General features: G+C 40.8%; 1 protein-coding gene across 1 annotated transcript; it reads left to right on the top strand.

The window, feature by feature from the left end:
• Positions 1-4,076: 4,076 nt before the first annotated feature.
• On the top strand, positions 4,077-15,897 carry Ms4a14 (membrane spanning 4-domains A14). The gene is made up of 6 exons (XM_036181858.1): positions 4,077-4,214; positions 5,979-6,107; positions 6,653-6,706; positions 8,659-8,808; positions 10,924-11,022; positions 12,943-15,897. The coding sequence occupies exons 1-6, from the start codon at positions 4,077-4,079 to the stop codon at positions 15,895-15,897; spliced, it is 3,525 nt and encodes a 1,174-aa protein (XP_036037751.1).
• The last annotated feature ends 1,548 nt before the right edge of the window (positions 15,898-17,445 follow it).

Raw genomic sequence — 17,445 nt, 5'->3', positions numbered from 1 at the left:
CAATACCCCTTCATGATAAAGGTCTTGGAGAGATCAGGAATACAGGGAACATACCTAAACATAATAAAGGCAATCTACAGCAAGCCAACAGCCAACATCAAATTAAATGGAGAGAAACTCAAAGCAATACCACTAAAATCAGGAACAAGGCAAGGCTGTCTCCTCTCCCCCTACTTATTCAATATAGTACTTGAAGTTCTAGCCAGAGTTATAAGACAATATAAAGAGATTAAGGGGATACAAATTAGAAAGGAAGAAGTCAAGCTCTCCCTACTTGCAGATGACATGTTAGTATACATGAGTGACCCAAAAAATTCAACCAAGGAACTGATACAGCTAATAAAAACCTTCAGCAACATTGCAGGATACAAGATCAACTCAAAAAAATCAGTAGCCCTCATATATACAGTAGACAAACAGGCTGAGAAGGAAATCAGAGATACATCACCCTTTACAATAGCCACAAATGATATAAAATACCTTGGGGTTAAGCTAACTAAGCATGTGAAGGACCTATATGACAAGAACTTTAAGTCCCTGAAAAAAGAAATTGAAGATGTCAGAAAATGGAAAGATCTCCCATGCTCATGGATAGGCAAGATTAACATAGTAAAAATGGCGATCTTACCAAAAGCAATCTACAGATTCAATGCAATTCCCATCAAATTACCAACACAATTCTTCACAGATCTGGAAAGAATAATACTCAACTTCATATGGAAAAACAAAAACCCAGGATAGCCAAAAGAATCCCATACAATAAAACAACCTCTGGAGGCATCACAATCCCCAACCTCAAGCTCTACTATAGAACTACTGTAATAAAACCAGCTTGGTATTGGCAAAAAAACCGACATGTGGACCAATGGAATCGAACTGAAGACCCTGATATTAACCCGAACACCTATGAACATATAATTTTTGACAAAGAAGCCAAAAGTGTACAATGGAAAAAAGAAAGCATCTTCAACAAATGGTGCTGGCATAACTGGATGTCAATGTGTAGAAGGCTGCAAATAGATCCATATCTGTCACCGTGCACAAAACTTAAATCCAAGTGGATCAAAGACCTCAACATAAATCCATCTACTCTGAACCTGATAGTAGAGAAAGTAGGAAGTACTCTTGAAAGCATTGGCACTGGAGATCACTTTCTAAATATAACACCAGTAGCACAGACACTGAGAGAAACAGTCAATCAATGGGACCTGTTGAAACTGAGAAGCTTTTGTAGAGCAAAGGACACAGTCAACAAGACAAAGCGACAGCCTACAGAATGGGAAAAGATCTTCACCAACCCCACATCTGACAGAGGGCTGATAGCCAGAATATATAAAGAACTCAAGAAATTAGACATCAAAATGCCCAACAGTCCAATTAAGAAAGTGGCTATAGAACTAAACAGAGAATTCTCAACAGAGGAAGTTCAAATGGCTGAAAGACATTTAAGGAATTGCTCAACATCACTAATTATCTGAGAAATGCAAATCAAAATAACTCTGAGATAACACCTTATACCTGTCAGAATGGCTAAGATCAAAAGCACAGAAGACAGCTTATGCTGGAGAGGATGTGGAGCAAGGGTAACTCTCCTCCACTGCTGGTGGGAATGCAAGCTTGTACAGCCACTTTGGAAATCAATATGGTGCTTCCTTAGAAAATTGGGAATCCATCTCTCCCAAGACCCAGCTCAATCATACCACAAGGGCATTTGCTCAGCTATGTTCATATCAGCACTGTTTGTAATAGCCAGAACCTGGAAACAACTTAGGTGCCCTTCAACTGAAGAATAGATAAAGAAAATATGGTACATATACACAATGGAGTACTACTCAGCAAAGAAAAACAATGACATCATGAGGTTTGCAGGCAAATGGATGCATCTAGAAAAAATTATCCTGAGTGAGGTGACCCAGACTCAGAAGGACAAACATGGTATGTACTCACTCATAGGAGGATACTAGATGTAAAACAAAGATGACTAGACTGCTACACAACTCCAGGGAGGCTACCTAGAAAACGGGACCCTAGGAAAGACCCAGGGATCACCCAATGACAGAGAAATGGATGAGATCTACATGAACCACCTGGACGACAGTGGGAGTAATGAAGGGCAAGATTTGAGGGAAAGAAAGCTTAGGGGAGCAGGAGATCCCAGCTGGATCAAGAACAGAAAGGGAGAACAAGGAATAACAGACCATGATAAATGAAGACCACATGAGAACAGGAATAGGCAGAGTGCTCAAGAGGTCCCCAAAAATCCACAATGATACATCCTCTATAGACTGCTGGCAATGGTCGAGAGAAAGCCTGATCTGACCTAGTCCGGTGATCAGATGGCTAAACACCCTAACTGTCGTGCTGGAACTCTAGTCCAATAACTGATGGAAGTGGATACAGAGATCTTCAGCCAGGCCCCAGGTAGAGCTCCAGGTGTCCAACTGTTGAGAAAGAGGAGGGTCTGCAAGAGCGTGAATTGTTGAATCCAAGATTGCAAAAACACAGGGACAAATAGCCAAAGAATGGAAGCACATGAATTATGAACCAAAGGCTGTGGATCAGGCCCTCTGGATAAGTGAGACAAATGAATAGCTTGATCTGCTTGGGAGGCACCCAGTCTGTGGGACCAGGATCTGTCCTTAGTGCATGAGCTGGCTGTTTGAAACCTTGGGCTTACCCAGAGACACTTTGCTCAGTCTGGAAGGAGGTGACAGGACCTGCCTGTACTGAATCCACCAGGTTTAAATGAATCCCCGGGGGTGCCTTGATCCTGGAGGACATGGGAATGGAGGGGAGGGGCTAGGGGGAAGGTGGGTGTGGGTGTGGGAGGGGGAGGACAGGGGAACCCATGGCTGATGTATAAAATTTAAAACACATAATAATAAAGAAAAGAAACATTACCCTGAACACTGTAAGTATATGCAAGTTTTAAACTTGAAAACGTAATCACAATTTACTGTTTTTATACTATTAAGAGATGTTGCAGCTGGGCAGTGGTGGGGCACGCCTTACTCCCAGCACTCTGGAGGCAGAGGCAGGTGGATCTCTGTGAGTTTGAGGCCAGCCTGGGCTACACAGTGAGTTCCAGGAAAGGCAAAACTACACAGAGAAACCCTGTCTTGAAAAACCAAAGAGAGAGAGAGAGAGAGAGAGAGAGAGAGAGAGAGAAAGATTGTTAAACAAGAACATTTTTCCTAAAAGAAGGAAATTCCATTTGCAAAAGGATGTAAGTACGGTTGAACAGTAAAAACAGAGGCTTTGGAGACAGAAGGACAGCCTCCTTCACCTATTTGTCCCTTGGCAGTCTGGCCTTTCTGCTTCTAGGTTTGAGCCCTGTTCACTGTCAGATGCGCCACTGCAGTGCACATTGAAGTGAAGCGCTTTACATGGTGCCTGGGACACAGCAGATGTGCCGAAGGCTTAGTTCCTTTATGTTTCACAAGTCCATGAAAGTTCAAGAGTTGTAGTGGGTCCAAACAACAGCATGCAACAGTTAAGAAACCCTGGTATTTGTGATTGCTGCAAGCGAGGAAATAGCTGAGATGATTCTTGCATATATTGTTTGGCCTTATTAAATTGCTTACCTCGGTTATTTAGCAGTTGAAATCATGACAAATACATAAATATAGAAGATTGACCTGGAAAAACAAAGTTCTAAACCATGTATAATTATAATTAGTATTTGGTAGATACCAGAGCATAATTGTGAAATATATATGTGCACATATGTATGTATATATGTATGTGTATATATGTATATGTGTGTATATATATATTAATACAGATACAGGCACTTGTTTTGTGGGCACCATCTATCAAATTTTGTGTTTACTACATGCTTTTTAAGCAAGCTGATAACAGTAACTTTTCCAGGTTCTGTGAGAATCGAGAGGGCTGGTACACTCTAGAATTCTCAGATTCTATGACTCAATGACTGGGATTCTGTGGTTCTAGTACTATGTAATTGCTAGGGGCTCATTGCGGAGGACTCCATGTGGCCCTAGGGGGAAATACATCATGATTATGGCTACAATATCCTTTCACTCCTTCCCCTAACAGAGCTCTGCCACTGAATCATGGCGTCACCATCTGAGGAGAAAAGAAGGAGCCATGTCATCACTATAGATCCAGATGAAACTGTCTTGACTGCCTTTCCCTATAGACCTCATAACTCTCTGCTGGATTTCCTGAAGGGGGAGCCAAAAGTTTTGGGGGTGAGTTTTGCCTTATCATGGATCATCCCAGAAGGGAGGAAAGGGGCCGCATCTCCATTTTTTTCTACAGAGGTAGTTCTGTACAATAATATTCAGGGAAGGAGTTGATCTCCCTTCCTTCCTGAAATTTCATCTGCAGCGTAACCTTCTACAGTCAAGGAAGCTCACTAGTCTCTATCCTTCCCAGAGGAGCTATTGACAACTAATGGTTGCTGGGGACAGCAAAGAAATCAGTAATTTTCTTCAAAAAATGTAACTACTAATAAGTTTTGCTCATGCTCTAAAAAATAAGCCCATAGCCCTGCTTATATAAGCAACTCTAATTAAAGTCAGTAAGTCATCAAAAAAAAAAAAAAAAGAGAGAGACCTGAAAATTAAGGACTAGTTGGAAAGAAGAAAGGGTCAGCATGAGAGGAGGATGGGAGGAGGATAAAAGGGTTAATATGATAAATACATTGTATACACATATGAAATATTTTTTAAAAGGCCGCACATCTAAGACAGTTTCTTGTGAAAAAAATGGATCCTCCAGAGAAGAGTCATCACATGCTATTTCCCTGAATTTTGATTAAAAGAGAGAGAGAGAAACAAAAGATCTCTTTAGAAGTGCAACACACAGTTTGCCTTGGGTGTATATTATACATTAACTCGCAGCAGTCAGTGAAGAAATGTTTCTGAGGTGGTGGACTAAGTGAATTAACTGGTCTACTAACTCACCTAACCCCAGGGAAGTCCCATGGCTACTTCATGGGGACCTAGTTCTCATCTTTGATTTCCAACACAGGGGAAGTAGGAAAATATGTAATTTTTCCAAATATCTTCTTGAGGAAGTGACCCAAGGGTATGGCAGTGCCTCTCATGGAACTAAGAAGCCAGTGAAGGTGAGGTCAAAGTCCATCACTGGAGTATAGGTCTAAAGGATGCATAACCACAGGCTAAAACATCATGGAATGAAAATATCTTTTAGTTACTCCTGTACTGAACAAGTACAGCTAGTTTTCTTGTGCCCACTCCACAGACAGTATAATAAAAAGCTACTTCCTGCTTTTACATTCTATTAAGTATTTTGTTCACTCCTAGGCAGATGATGCTAAAAGTTTCTGGTGCTCATATGTATGGTACATTGCATATTACCATCCTAGGAGAACATTTAAAGTGTACAGAAGGAGAAGGATGTGGTGACACAAACGTGTCAACCCAGCTTTGGGAAGGGGAGGCACAAGAGAAGGTAACTACAATCATTCTGTGCTCCATAGTGAGTCTGAGAACAGTTTGGAATGCAGGAGATCCTGAGAAAAAATGTACAAAGAAGAGGATATGTGCAGATTATCTACAAATATTATGATGTAAGAGACTTAAGCATCCTCAGATGGATGGAATCAAGCCTCCTACGCACTTTCCCATGCAAACCAAGGAATGACAACACTTAACACTGATAATGTGGAGGATAATTGTGAGGATAATCCTAAGACTTCAGTACCACGGAGGAGGAAGGGGTGTGAGGAAGTAGTTTGTGGGGCCTACCATTACAAAGTTTGCCATCTAGGTTTAGTCACACGTGAATTCAAATATGTCTGCTACAAGATATACTGGTGACTCTGAGAAATAGTAAAGAACAAGAGTGAAGAATTAAAATTTGGAGGGATTCAGCATGACGGAGACATGGGAGATGTTTATATTGGGGTAGTGGGCAGCCGCAAGTGTGTCTGGGGCAGCCCGCAGGCCGGGGGGCTTCTTATCTCATGGTCATCTCTCTCTTCCCAGGCTATCCAGATTCTTCTTTCTCTGATCATTGCGGGCCTTGGGATTATATTAGCATTTAATTTCATCTTTTTCTCCAAAAAATTTCCAATTGTGATCCTCACAGGATATCCATTCTGGGGAGCATTTATTGTGAGTACCACTTACTAAGAACTTGACAGAAATTGCTATAAAGACTAATGTGAATTGGATTAAGCTCTATGACAATAAATTTCATAATGTGTTCTCATTTGAATACATTATGGGTTTCTGAGTGGGAAATGAATTCAAGGATGACAGCCATCCTGGGGAAATCAATTGGAAAGAAGTTGCAATTACCCAGAGAAGGAAGGTGATTCTGTGTGGCACTGAGAGAAGAGCTTTGAGAGGGACTGGAGGTGGACGGGCCAGGGGGAGCAGAGGAAGATGCCAGCAGTAACTTCCCAATGTCAGTACTGCATCAGAAGGATTTTAGATTCTAAGACCCAAATGTCCCCAAGTACCGACACCTCCAACTCCTATAGATGGAATTTTAAAAAGTACCTTCCTCATTAGCACTCAGGTTAGAAAGACTAGATGCTGGGGCTCGGGGGGGGGGGGGGGGGGTTAGTACTAAAGTTTGAAAACCCAAAGGGGACTGTGTTGTAGACCAATTAGGTGTACCACCTGTTAACCATCGCCTCTTGTCTTCTGAACAGTTTTTCCTGACAGGATTCATCTCAGTGTTCAATGATAAATCAAGACAGATTCTGGTAAGTAGTTGTTATGACTTCTGATTTCAAATCTCTTTTCTTTGTAGCATCTTTGGCCTTGAGCTTCAAGATTTCTTTGGAGGATCAAACCCATTTGTGGATGATTATCCCTGCATTCTTTCCCCTTCTCCCACTTCTCTGGTCAAGCAAACTGAAAGTTACTCTTGGGAACCATCCTATATTGATGTAATTAAATGATTCTTAATTGGGAGTAGATTTTTGCTTCTTCTATTTCCACGGGGAATAGTTCACAATGTCCAAAGATATTTTTGATTGTCATAACTGGGTAGTGTATACTATTGGCAGGTAGAGGGTAAGAACCAGGGTTGCCTCTAAGCATCTTCTTTTCTTTTTAGGTTTATTGCTTTTATTTTATGTGCAGGAGTGTTTTACCTGGTGCCCACAGAGGCCAGAAGAGGGTGTCAGATCCCCTGAAACTAGAGTTCACAGATATTTTGCAAGCCACTATGTGGAACTGAACCTGGGTCCTCTGAAAGAGCAGCTAGTGCTCTTCACTACTGAGCCATCTCTCCAGTCCCCTCTAAACACCCTTTAAAACAACGGAAGCAAGGAAAGGCCTCCTAACAAAAGAAAAATTATCTGACTGAAACATCTACAATCTCAAAGTTGAGAAGCCATACCTCAACCAAAGTTCATCCCAGAACCCTGTCAGCCTCACTTTCTATCTCCAGCCCCACCTCCAATGCCAACAGAGAGACCTGCCCAAGGACCAGACAAGAAGTGTAGCACTGATGCCACACGGTTGTAGGAGTGAGTCAGAGCTGCTTGGCTCTCTTTGCTCTGTCAACTTGAAGGGAGATTACCTAGGAGCTACTTTGAGAATTAAAATATTACTTACAAAAGACATGGTGATGTTTAAATGTTCCTATTCTCATCTAATAATTGCAGAAAACCCTAGAGTTGTGGGCTTCCTCTCAAAGTCACCTAATCCATTTTCATGGCGTTCTGTCAGTTTTGTTGGGGACAGTTACAAACTCTAGTAAAATCCTAGGGAGAGGGATGAATGCTCCATCTGCTCCTCTGGAGATAAATGCTGATGGTTCCTATAAGTGTTCAGCCCTAAACAAACACACGAATGAACAACACTAAATTAACTCTGTAGGTTGTATTATAAATTTATATATACATATATGTAAAAATAATCATGAAATAGTAAGAGGCCATGAATTTGAGGAGTGAAGGGACAGAACATGGGAGAAGTTGGAGTTGGGGTAGGGGGATGATGTAAACCTATTAAATTCTCAAAAAAGAAATAAAATAATTTTAAAAATTAAAAGGAATTAAGCAGATCAATCAGGTTTTTTTATGCCTCCCATGTTGGAGCACTAAGATCAAAACAGGGCAACTTTAAGTCCTAGTCTGAATTTTACCATCTTTAACCATCTGGTTCTGTCGGTCATTATTTGACTCTTCCTGGGGAATATAAGGGAGCCAGATGGTGAGCTGTCAGTTCCCACGTGAATCTGTATATCTGGGGCCTAATGTGGTAATGATACATATTTAGTATACACTAAATTTTTAGAAAATAAATGAACACAACACTAAAGGCATTCTCCTTTTTAAAGGTAGAAATTGAGACTCAGACAGATTAAATAGTTGGTATAAGTTCTAATGAAAGCAGGACTCACAATCAAGGCTGATCTCCACGTTGTGATACTTTCCAAGGCACCATGTCCTTTCAGGGATAAAAGATGGTTTGTGCTGAGATGAGATGGACATTTTCAGGAGCATTAACCACACAGTGTCATTGGCCCATTCTACAGTGGGCTTTGTCTCCTGACTTTGACCAGTCAGAACTGAACTTCTCAAGCCTTCCAATCACCTGGATCTGATGAGGCCTCTAGAACTAAAGAAGTTCTGAGAATTTCCAGCAAGGTATCTTTACCTTCAGGTTTTTATTTACTTTCTCATATTTTAAATCTATTTTCCAGGAACAAGGAATCATGACCATGAATATCTTCAGCTCATTGGTTGCGTTAGCTGGGATGGCCTTGATCTTCATCAGCTTCACACAGCAGCACAAATTCTGTCAGATGCCCTCCCTCGAAGGAACATGTGTTATAGGCAGAACACTTCTCCTTGTGAGTGACCTGATTCTGGATGAGGAGGCTGAGTAACCTTAGCCAGGTTGTGTCCATGACACAATGATGAATTGATTTTTACTCCTGACCTCACATACAGGTGGTTCTGGAACTCTAGACTCTTGATTTTAACCCTAATTTTAGCTCCTGGGAGCTTGTGATTTTGGCATAACATTGTAGAGTCTCCACATCTTGGTTTTTTCCTCTTGAAAAAAACTTAAGATAGTAATATAATAGCTGCCTCACAGACCTGTTGTAAGGATTACTTCAAATAATACCTGGAAAATTATAAATACTCAATAGTTTTGGCTATTACAACTGTTATTACTTCAATTGTATTAAATTTTACCTTTTTACTAATCAAAAGAATTACTCTAGTGGTGTGTGTGAAACAAAGTATGGTGGAAGACAGTACTTAAGTGAGGTGTTTCAATCTTTATTTATATACAAGCCATTTTATATAATTATGTAATTTTTACTCAGTATGGTAAACTTACCAGGAAATATAATCATACATGATGTTTTTATTTTACTTTTGTTAACGTGTGTAGGTGTTTTAGCTGAATGTGGGGCAGTGTACCACACACATGCCTAGTGTTCTCTGAGGTTAAAAGATGGCAATGGATGCTCTGGAACTAGAATTACAGATGTTTATGAGCTGCAGTGTGGGTTCTGGGAATTGAACACAGCTTCTCCAGGAGAAAGAGCCAGTGCTCAAAAATTCTGAGCTATCTCCAGCCCCTAACGATAGTTAAGGTTTTAGAAGTCTATTGTATAAGTAATACATGACATTATAATTATTTTAATTATTTTTTACACTTACTTATTTGAGGTGTGTGTAGTCTGCAATGCCACAGCTTATATGTGGACATTGGAGAACAACTTGCAGGAGTTCTTTATCTCTTTCCAACATGTGGATCCTGAAGCTTAACCTCAGGTTGTCAGGCTTAATAGCAAGTGCCGTCACCCTAGCAGCCCTGACACCATTTTCAGTCATGTCAAAGATTCCAGTGAGTCTTTTCCTCTGGTCCCAAAGCAAACTCCGCGCTTTTAATCTGTTTCTGATAGCAACATCTTGAAGTCTTTGGTCCTAGAACTTGAAAATTTGAACTAGTAAGGACAAAAGTGAAGTAGACTCATGGGAAATGATCTCCCATGATGTAATCCCTGTAACCACATGTTGAAGTGAACTAGAGGACCTCTTTGTGTGTGCTGAAATGAATTTCAGAATTAGGCTCAGGTTCCTAAGGATTGTCTAAAAACAATTATAAGGGATAAAATCCTGTTCTACTTGATCCAAGTGCATATGATGAAAGTTTTGCAAGGACTGGGGCCAATTCTTTCCTGCTATAGGACAGACAGTGTTGAAAGACAGACAGACAGTGCTGGAGGACAGACAGACAGTGGGGAGAACAGACAGTGGGGAGGACAGACAGACAGTGGGGAGGACAGGCAGTGGGGAGCTTCCCACAGCAGAATGTGCACACACTTCAGCTTCAGCAACACGGTAGTCACCTAAGCTTCTGCATGTGCTCAAAGGAAACTGAGAAGTAAAGAGCTGTAGTCACTTTCCTAGTGTGAGTGTGACCTTGGGACCAGTTGTACCCAACTTGTGTTGACTGTGATAGTTAAGCTTTTTTGAATACCACTGCACCATCTTGCTTCTCAATTAAAACATTACCTTAAAGTAGTGCCGGCAAAATGCCGATCTAGATACTAGATCCATCTTGCAGGTTTGTTTTATTTGACACATAGGGGAATACATAGCTGAAACTTACACTTCAAAAAATATGCACTACCAGCTTCCTCAGGGAAGAAAAAGCAGGTGTTGGGGTACTATATTCCCACACTGAAACAAGTTATTTTAATGAAATGGCAGATATTTATAGGAATGCTGTTTCTCTCTACTGTCCCTCTCGTTTCACTCTAGCGACTATCTTAGCTCACTCCTTACCAGAAAGACATTAAAATGATGCAATATTTAATAGCTACAGAACAACATGAATATGAGTTTTCCCAAACTTGGTCATAGGGTGTAAAGTGTTCTTGGCTTCTGTTTTTAAAGTGATGCAGCTTTTGTCCTAAATATGATTTCTTTCTCTTCCTTATTTGCAGGGAATTCTGTCAGTCTTATTAATCATCACTATAGCAGAGTTCAGCATCTCTGTGACTATTGCATCCTTAAGAAGCAGGTGCTGGACCAGTTCAAGAGAGGTGCGCCCAAGGTTGTCACAAGAACTGAGTATCTGCACGTACGTGCACATGTGTGCGTGTATGTATGTGTGTGTGTGTGTGTGTGTGTGTGTGTGTGTGTGTGTGTACATGTTTCTGTGTATGAGGGAGCAGGCACTCTTATGCCACAGTGTGAGTGTGGAGATCAGAGGACAACCTCAGGTGTTGGTCCTCACTTTCTATGTTGTTTTGAGAAAATGTCTCACCTGCTGTTCACTACTGCATACTCCAGGCTAGCTTGCCTACGAGCTTCCAGCAATCCTGATTTTCTCGTCTCCCCCCTCACACTCTCTCTAAGGGTACAAATAACACAGAGGTTGGTACTACTGCATCCACACTGAGAACACCACCCCACATTGACCTCTATTACTGTGCAGAATCAGTATGCTCAGATACCACACTGAAACTCTTAAATTAGGAAGGTCAGAGGGGGTTGAGCTCAAGACTGATGCTCAGTCTACTCTGTCAGGTAACTTGCTTTCCTTTCTTGTCCTATCTACTGTCCTTAGTCATCTCTGTTAATATATAATTCTTTATCTTCCTGGGGGAAAAAAAAGGGAAATACGGGTCTTTGTGGAAAACCCATAGTACTGTGACATTGGGAGTTTATAGCCCTACTGATTGTTTATAATGTCAAATATTATTATAATTGCTTGGTGCCAACTTATAATTATGTTAATATTATATCAACATCCTTATTCTAAATCAAAATGAACTAAAGCTTAACAGAGAGGTTAATTAACATCTCTAGTATAACAGAACACAGGATTTTGACTTGTGTGATAAATAAAATCTGTCCTGAATGTGGGCAGCACCATCCCAGGACAAAGAAATTAAAGAAAATGGGGCCCACAAAAGTGTACATTTTGGGCTTTTAAGTTTGTCCATGGTACTGGGTAAATGTTGTTCATTCTTTGCATGTGGCTATCCAGTGTTCCTGGTGCTGATTGTTAAAAAGACTGTCCTTTCCCATAGAAAGATCCTGGCATCACTGCTGAAACTCAATGAACTATTTACATTATGTTTGCTTCTGGGTTCTCTGTTCATTCTACCTATCCATCTTACCATAACTTTATGGAAGTTTCAAAATTGGCAAATATTATTTCTCCAAATATTTTTCTTCTGTTTAAATGGTTTTGCTATTCTGTACCCCTTAAGATTCCATATAAATTTTAAATGTGTTTTATGCTGAGAATGAGCTTATTTGTATTTTGACTTGGATAGCATTGAATCTGTATATTTTTTGCATAGCATAGATTTTTTTAAACAAGTTTAAGCCTTTTTATAAACAAACATGGAGAAGATCTCCATTTGTCTAGTTCTTCTTCAAATACTTTCAGAAGTATTTTGGAGGATTCAGCATAGAAGTCTTTCATCTCCCTGGGTAGACATTTTTCTTGAATATGTTATTCTTTTAAATGATACCATAAATTAGCTTCTTCCTCAGAACGTAGTAACTATTTCAATAATAGGCATAATGCTGGGTGATTTTTATCATTATCTATGCATATGTTATTCTGGTTATAATTATTATCACTTTAAGGGTAAATTCCAATTGTCTTTGATCACCAACACTCAGTTTATCTAAGTTATTAACAAATCAAATAGTAGGCTTTTGTGTGTGTGAATATTAACTAGATACGTTAAATGTCTTAGAAAACTTAGCATTATTCGGTATAGAAAAAATCCTGAGGCAATTTTGATAAAAATCCCTTTGTTGAGTGTCTAGGACATAAGGATAGTGACATCACCCAAATCTGATGAACAGATAGGAAAGGCTAGAGAGCTTCATCTCCTTTCTTATGTGCACATGACAGAGGAAAGGTAATATGAGAATACAGTAAGGAAATGAGATAAATACAATTCTGGCCTATTAACACTCTTTTCCCCTTGGTATTATAGGCTATATTCTTTTTTCCTTCAGAAGTTCCTCAAAATACTGAACAGACTGTGCCAGAAGAAAATAATCAATTACAATTTGAGTTTCAAGGAAAATCTCCCAGTGGTAATACAGCTTCAAACATAAAAACCATTTTCTTAGGGGGTTATGCTTTCTTCAAGTTAAGAGTCTCAAGCAATCCTTCAGCTCCCACACCTCCCAAAAATATCCCACAGAAAAGTGATAAGGGAACATCTTCTATGCGTGTTCCAGATGAACAGGAGACTCTTCCTCAGTTCCTACAAGAGGATAAAACTAAACTGAATTCTTTACCTCCCCCATTAACACCAAAGTCTTCAGAAAATATTCCTTCTCCAAAAAAGTCTAGAAGTAATAACCTGAAAGACGAGGACCTAGAAGCTATTACAAGTCAAACCTCTGATCTGCAACCCAAATTGCTTGACAACAAAAATGTGTCACTTGCATCTCTTAAAAGTCCATCCTCACATGATTTCCTCCCTTTGTTACCTGACACTTTATCATCCCAAACATTAATGGCAGGTCTGTCAACACAAGTTTTACGATCTAAACCCCCATCATCCCGTATTTCTTATGATTTGACATCTGAAGACTTGCCTTTTGAAGACATGCCATCTCAAGAAACTCCATCCCAAGACACCCCATCCCAAGATATGCAATTCCAAGATATACTAACTCAAGACCTACTATCTCAAGAGACTCCATCCCTAGGGAGTCCATACCAAGAGCTGTCATTCCAAGATATACTAAGTAAAGACATGTCATCCCAAGATACTCCATCCCAAAAGACTCCATCCCAAGGAACCCCATACCAAGATATCCTATCCCAAAAGACTCCATCCCAAGAAACTCCATACCAAGATACCCCATCCCAAAAGACTCCATCCCAAGAAACTCCATTCCAAGATACCCCATCCCAAAAGACTCCATCCGAAGCATACCAAGATATCCTATCCCAAAAGACTCCATCCCAAGAAACTCCATACCAAGATACCCCATCCCAAAAGACTCCATCCGAAGCATACCAAGATATACTATCCCAAAAGACTCCATCCCAGGCAACCCCATACCAAGATACTCTATCCCAAAAGACTCCATCTGAAGCATACCAAGATATCCCATCCCAAAAGACTCCATCCCAAACAACCCCATACCAAGATACCCCATCCCAAAAGACTCCATCTCAAGCATACCAAGATATCCCATCCCAAAAGACTCCATCCCAAGAAACCCTATACCAAGATATCCCATCCCAAAAGACTCCATCTGAAGCATACCAAGATATCCCATCCCAAAAGACTCCATCCCAAGAAACCCTATACCAAGATATCCCATCCCAAAAGACTCCATCCGAAGCATACCAAGATATCCCATCCCCAAAGACTCCATCCCAAGAAACTCCTTACCAAGATACTCTATCCCAAAAGACTTCATCTCAAGAAACTCCATACCAAGATATACTAACTCTAGACATACCATCCCAAGACACTCAAGCTGAAGAGACTCCACCACAAGAGATTCCCTCCCAAGATACTGCATCCCAGGATATGAAATTCCAAGATGTACTATCTCAAGACAAACTATCCCAGAGCATACAAACCCAAGATTCAGCACCCCATGACATGTTATTCTCAGATCTTCAAGTACCAAACACTCAAGTTCAAATCCAGCAATATCCAGAAATAATTTATAGGGACATTCGAACAGAAGTTATGGAGTTGACTCAAGAATGGAAATCTGATATAGGCAAGAAAACCCCAAGAAGACTTTCCTTATCCTTGACAGGCAAACATGAAAAAGTCTCTCCCAAGAGACATTCCCTGGACCTGCAAATCAAAGGTGACAAACCCCCAAGGAGACATTCTATAGACTTACAACGGAAAACTTCAAGACGGAAATCCATAGATCAACAAATCAAAGCCTGGCTAACCCCAAAGAAGCACACCACAGATAAACTAGATGCATATACTCAAACCTCAGAGCAATTCCTACAGCAAGGTCAGCAGCAGGCAAATGAGGACAAGGTCCCAGTACAAGAATCCCAAGATGAGCAAAGCAAAGACCAAAAATCTGTAGAGGAACTATACCCAGAAGAACAGCTTATTAATGAAGAGGAAGATCAGCAGTCTAATAAAGAGCAACCAGATCAGCAGTCTAGTAAAGAGCAACCTCCAGAAGAACAAGCTCAAGTTCAACAAGCTGAAGACCAGCAACCCCAAGAGCAGACAGCCCCAAAGATCCAGCCCTCAAATTGGCAACCAAGACAACAAGTGCTTGTAAAGAGAGTCCCAGTGCAGTCGTGTGAGGACTGGGACTCCCAAAGCTTCCTGTTCACAGAAAAGTCATGTTCATACTGGTCAGCTTCATCCTGGCAGCCTGCTAGCCTGGGATCCCAAGACTGGAGAAGTCAAGGCTGGAGAAACAAAGATTGGAAAGCACAAGAATGGCAGTTCGAAATGCATCCTTCCCTAGAATCCCAAGAGCTATTGGAGAGGGAATCCTTAAGGCAAAGGGCACTATACCAAGAAATCCAACCCCGCAGCACCATAGTCCAGTACACCCAAGATCATCAATTGCATAACTTTATATTTCAAGTAGGTCTGTGTCAAGGTAATGACCAACAAGACTCTGAATCTAGTGTTGTAAGAGGAGATACGTATGCAGACGATGTACAATCGAGAGACAGAGACCCTGGAGACACAGAAGATACATGCCAGAAACCAAAAGATGAGCAGTCAGAAGACATGAGGCCAGATAATTATCCTGCTTCTTGTCAGAGCTTGGTTCCATACACATATGTAACCTGTTTATCCAATATAGCTTCAGAGCAAGAGGTACAGAACAGTTCACCACCCCATTCAAATTCATCCAAAGATCTGAATGCTACTTCTTCCTCGTGGTGTCAGAGAGATCAACCTCAATCTGAAGATTCAGACTAACATGCATATCTAACCAAAAACCACAGATCCCAAAATGGAGCCAGATGAGGATGAGGCAGTTGATTCTTCCCTAACCTGTCTTCTCACCTGCGCTTGCTATCTAATTCACTCACCAGAGTAAAGGGCATATAGGACCTTCAAAGAACTCATTCCTTTTGAAAGCAAAATGACAACAAGCCAAATGTTAACACTATATCAAAACCTTCTGGGAGTGAAGAAATAAATGTCACCTAAACTGTAAAACTTTTGTCATCGATTTTAGTATTTCAATGTATGATCGTTAATTCGTCTCATACCTTATTACTAAATAAATCTATTTCCCCATAACGCTAATATTTTTTTTCTCCCCACATTTGTGTTGAAGATATGTGCCCCGGGTTTGTCCAATACTTGATGAAAGAGAAAGCACAGCTAGAGATGGAAGAATAGAGGTCAGGGAAGGGTGGCCATGTGCATATTATAATAGAAAATATGGCAAAGTGGACTGTACTGAAAGAAGCTGCAGCTCTCTCCCACACACTTGCACTCACAGCCTTGTAAGTACTGGGAGCCAATTGCACCTTCTCTGGCCAAATGAATTGTGTTAAAAACTGTCAGTTACCCTCTGTCTTCCAAGCCAACCACAGTTTTCAATTTTTATAAGTATTTTTTATTTTATAATTAATTCAATTTTATATATCAGCCATGAATTCCCCTGTCCTCTTTCTTCCCACCCCCCAGCCTTCCACCCCAATCCATCCCCCATTCCCACCTCTTCCAAGACAAGGTCTTTCCTGGGAAGTCAGCCCAGCCTGGCGGATTCAGTTGAGGCAGGTCCAGTCTGCTCCTCCCTGCACCAAGGCTGAGCAAATGTCTCAGCATAGGCCCTAGGTTTCAAAAAGCCAGCTCATGCACCAAGAACAGGTCCTGGTCCCACTGCCTGGGGGCCTCCTAAACAGCTCATCAACTGTCTCACTTATCCAGAGGGCCTGGTCCAGTTCCATGAGGGAGGGCTGGCTCCTCAGCTATTGGTTCACAGTTCATGTGTTTCCACTAGTTTGGCTATTTGTCACTGTGCTTTTTCCAGTCATGATCTCAATATCTCTTGCTCATATATTCCCTCCTCTCTCTCATCGATCGGACTCCTTGAATTCTTTTTCTCTTTGATGTCTTTGATAAAATCTTGCTTTTCTGTCAGCTCTGATGTTTTGCATTTTACTTGGCTGCACAATTTCCTTTGCAGGTATGTGTACCTGAACTTTCTAATCTGTAAATACAGAACCCTCAAGAACAAACATGGAAATAGATACTAAGGGTGAGGGCTAATTTTGGAAGCACGTAATGTTGGATCTCAGGTACTATTATATAGTCTAACAAGCTTCCTGAGCCACCATAAAGTTGGGGCCTGTGGTCAGTTAAGTCTAGTTAGAATACAGAAAAAATGACAGTGGGTAGAGTTGTGTCCTGAGGAGAAGGATTGTCTGACACAGCAGCTCCTTCAGAAAAGGTCTTGGTAGTTTTTTCAGGCAAGGGACTATTCACAGAGATAACCAGGCCCCATTGGGAACA

The sequence above is a fragment of the Onychomys torridus genome, chromosome 1 (genome assembly GCF_903995425.1).
Source record: "Onychomys torridus chromosome 1, mOncTor1.1, whole genome shotgun sequence".
NCBI classification, from domain to species: Eukaryota; Metazoa; Chordata; class Mammalia; order Rodentia; family Cricetidae; genus Onychomys; species Onychomys torridus.
Note: the sequence above shows the minus strand (reverse complement) of the source record. Positions and strands in the feature narration are given on the sequence as shown.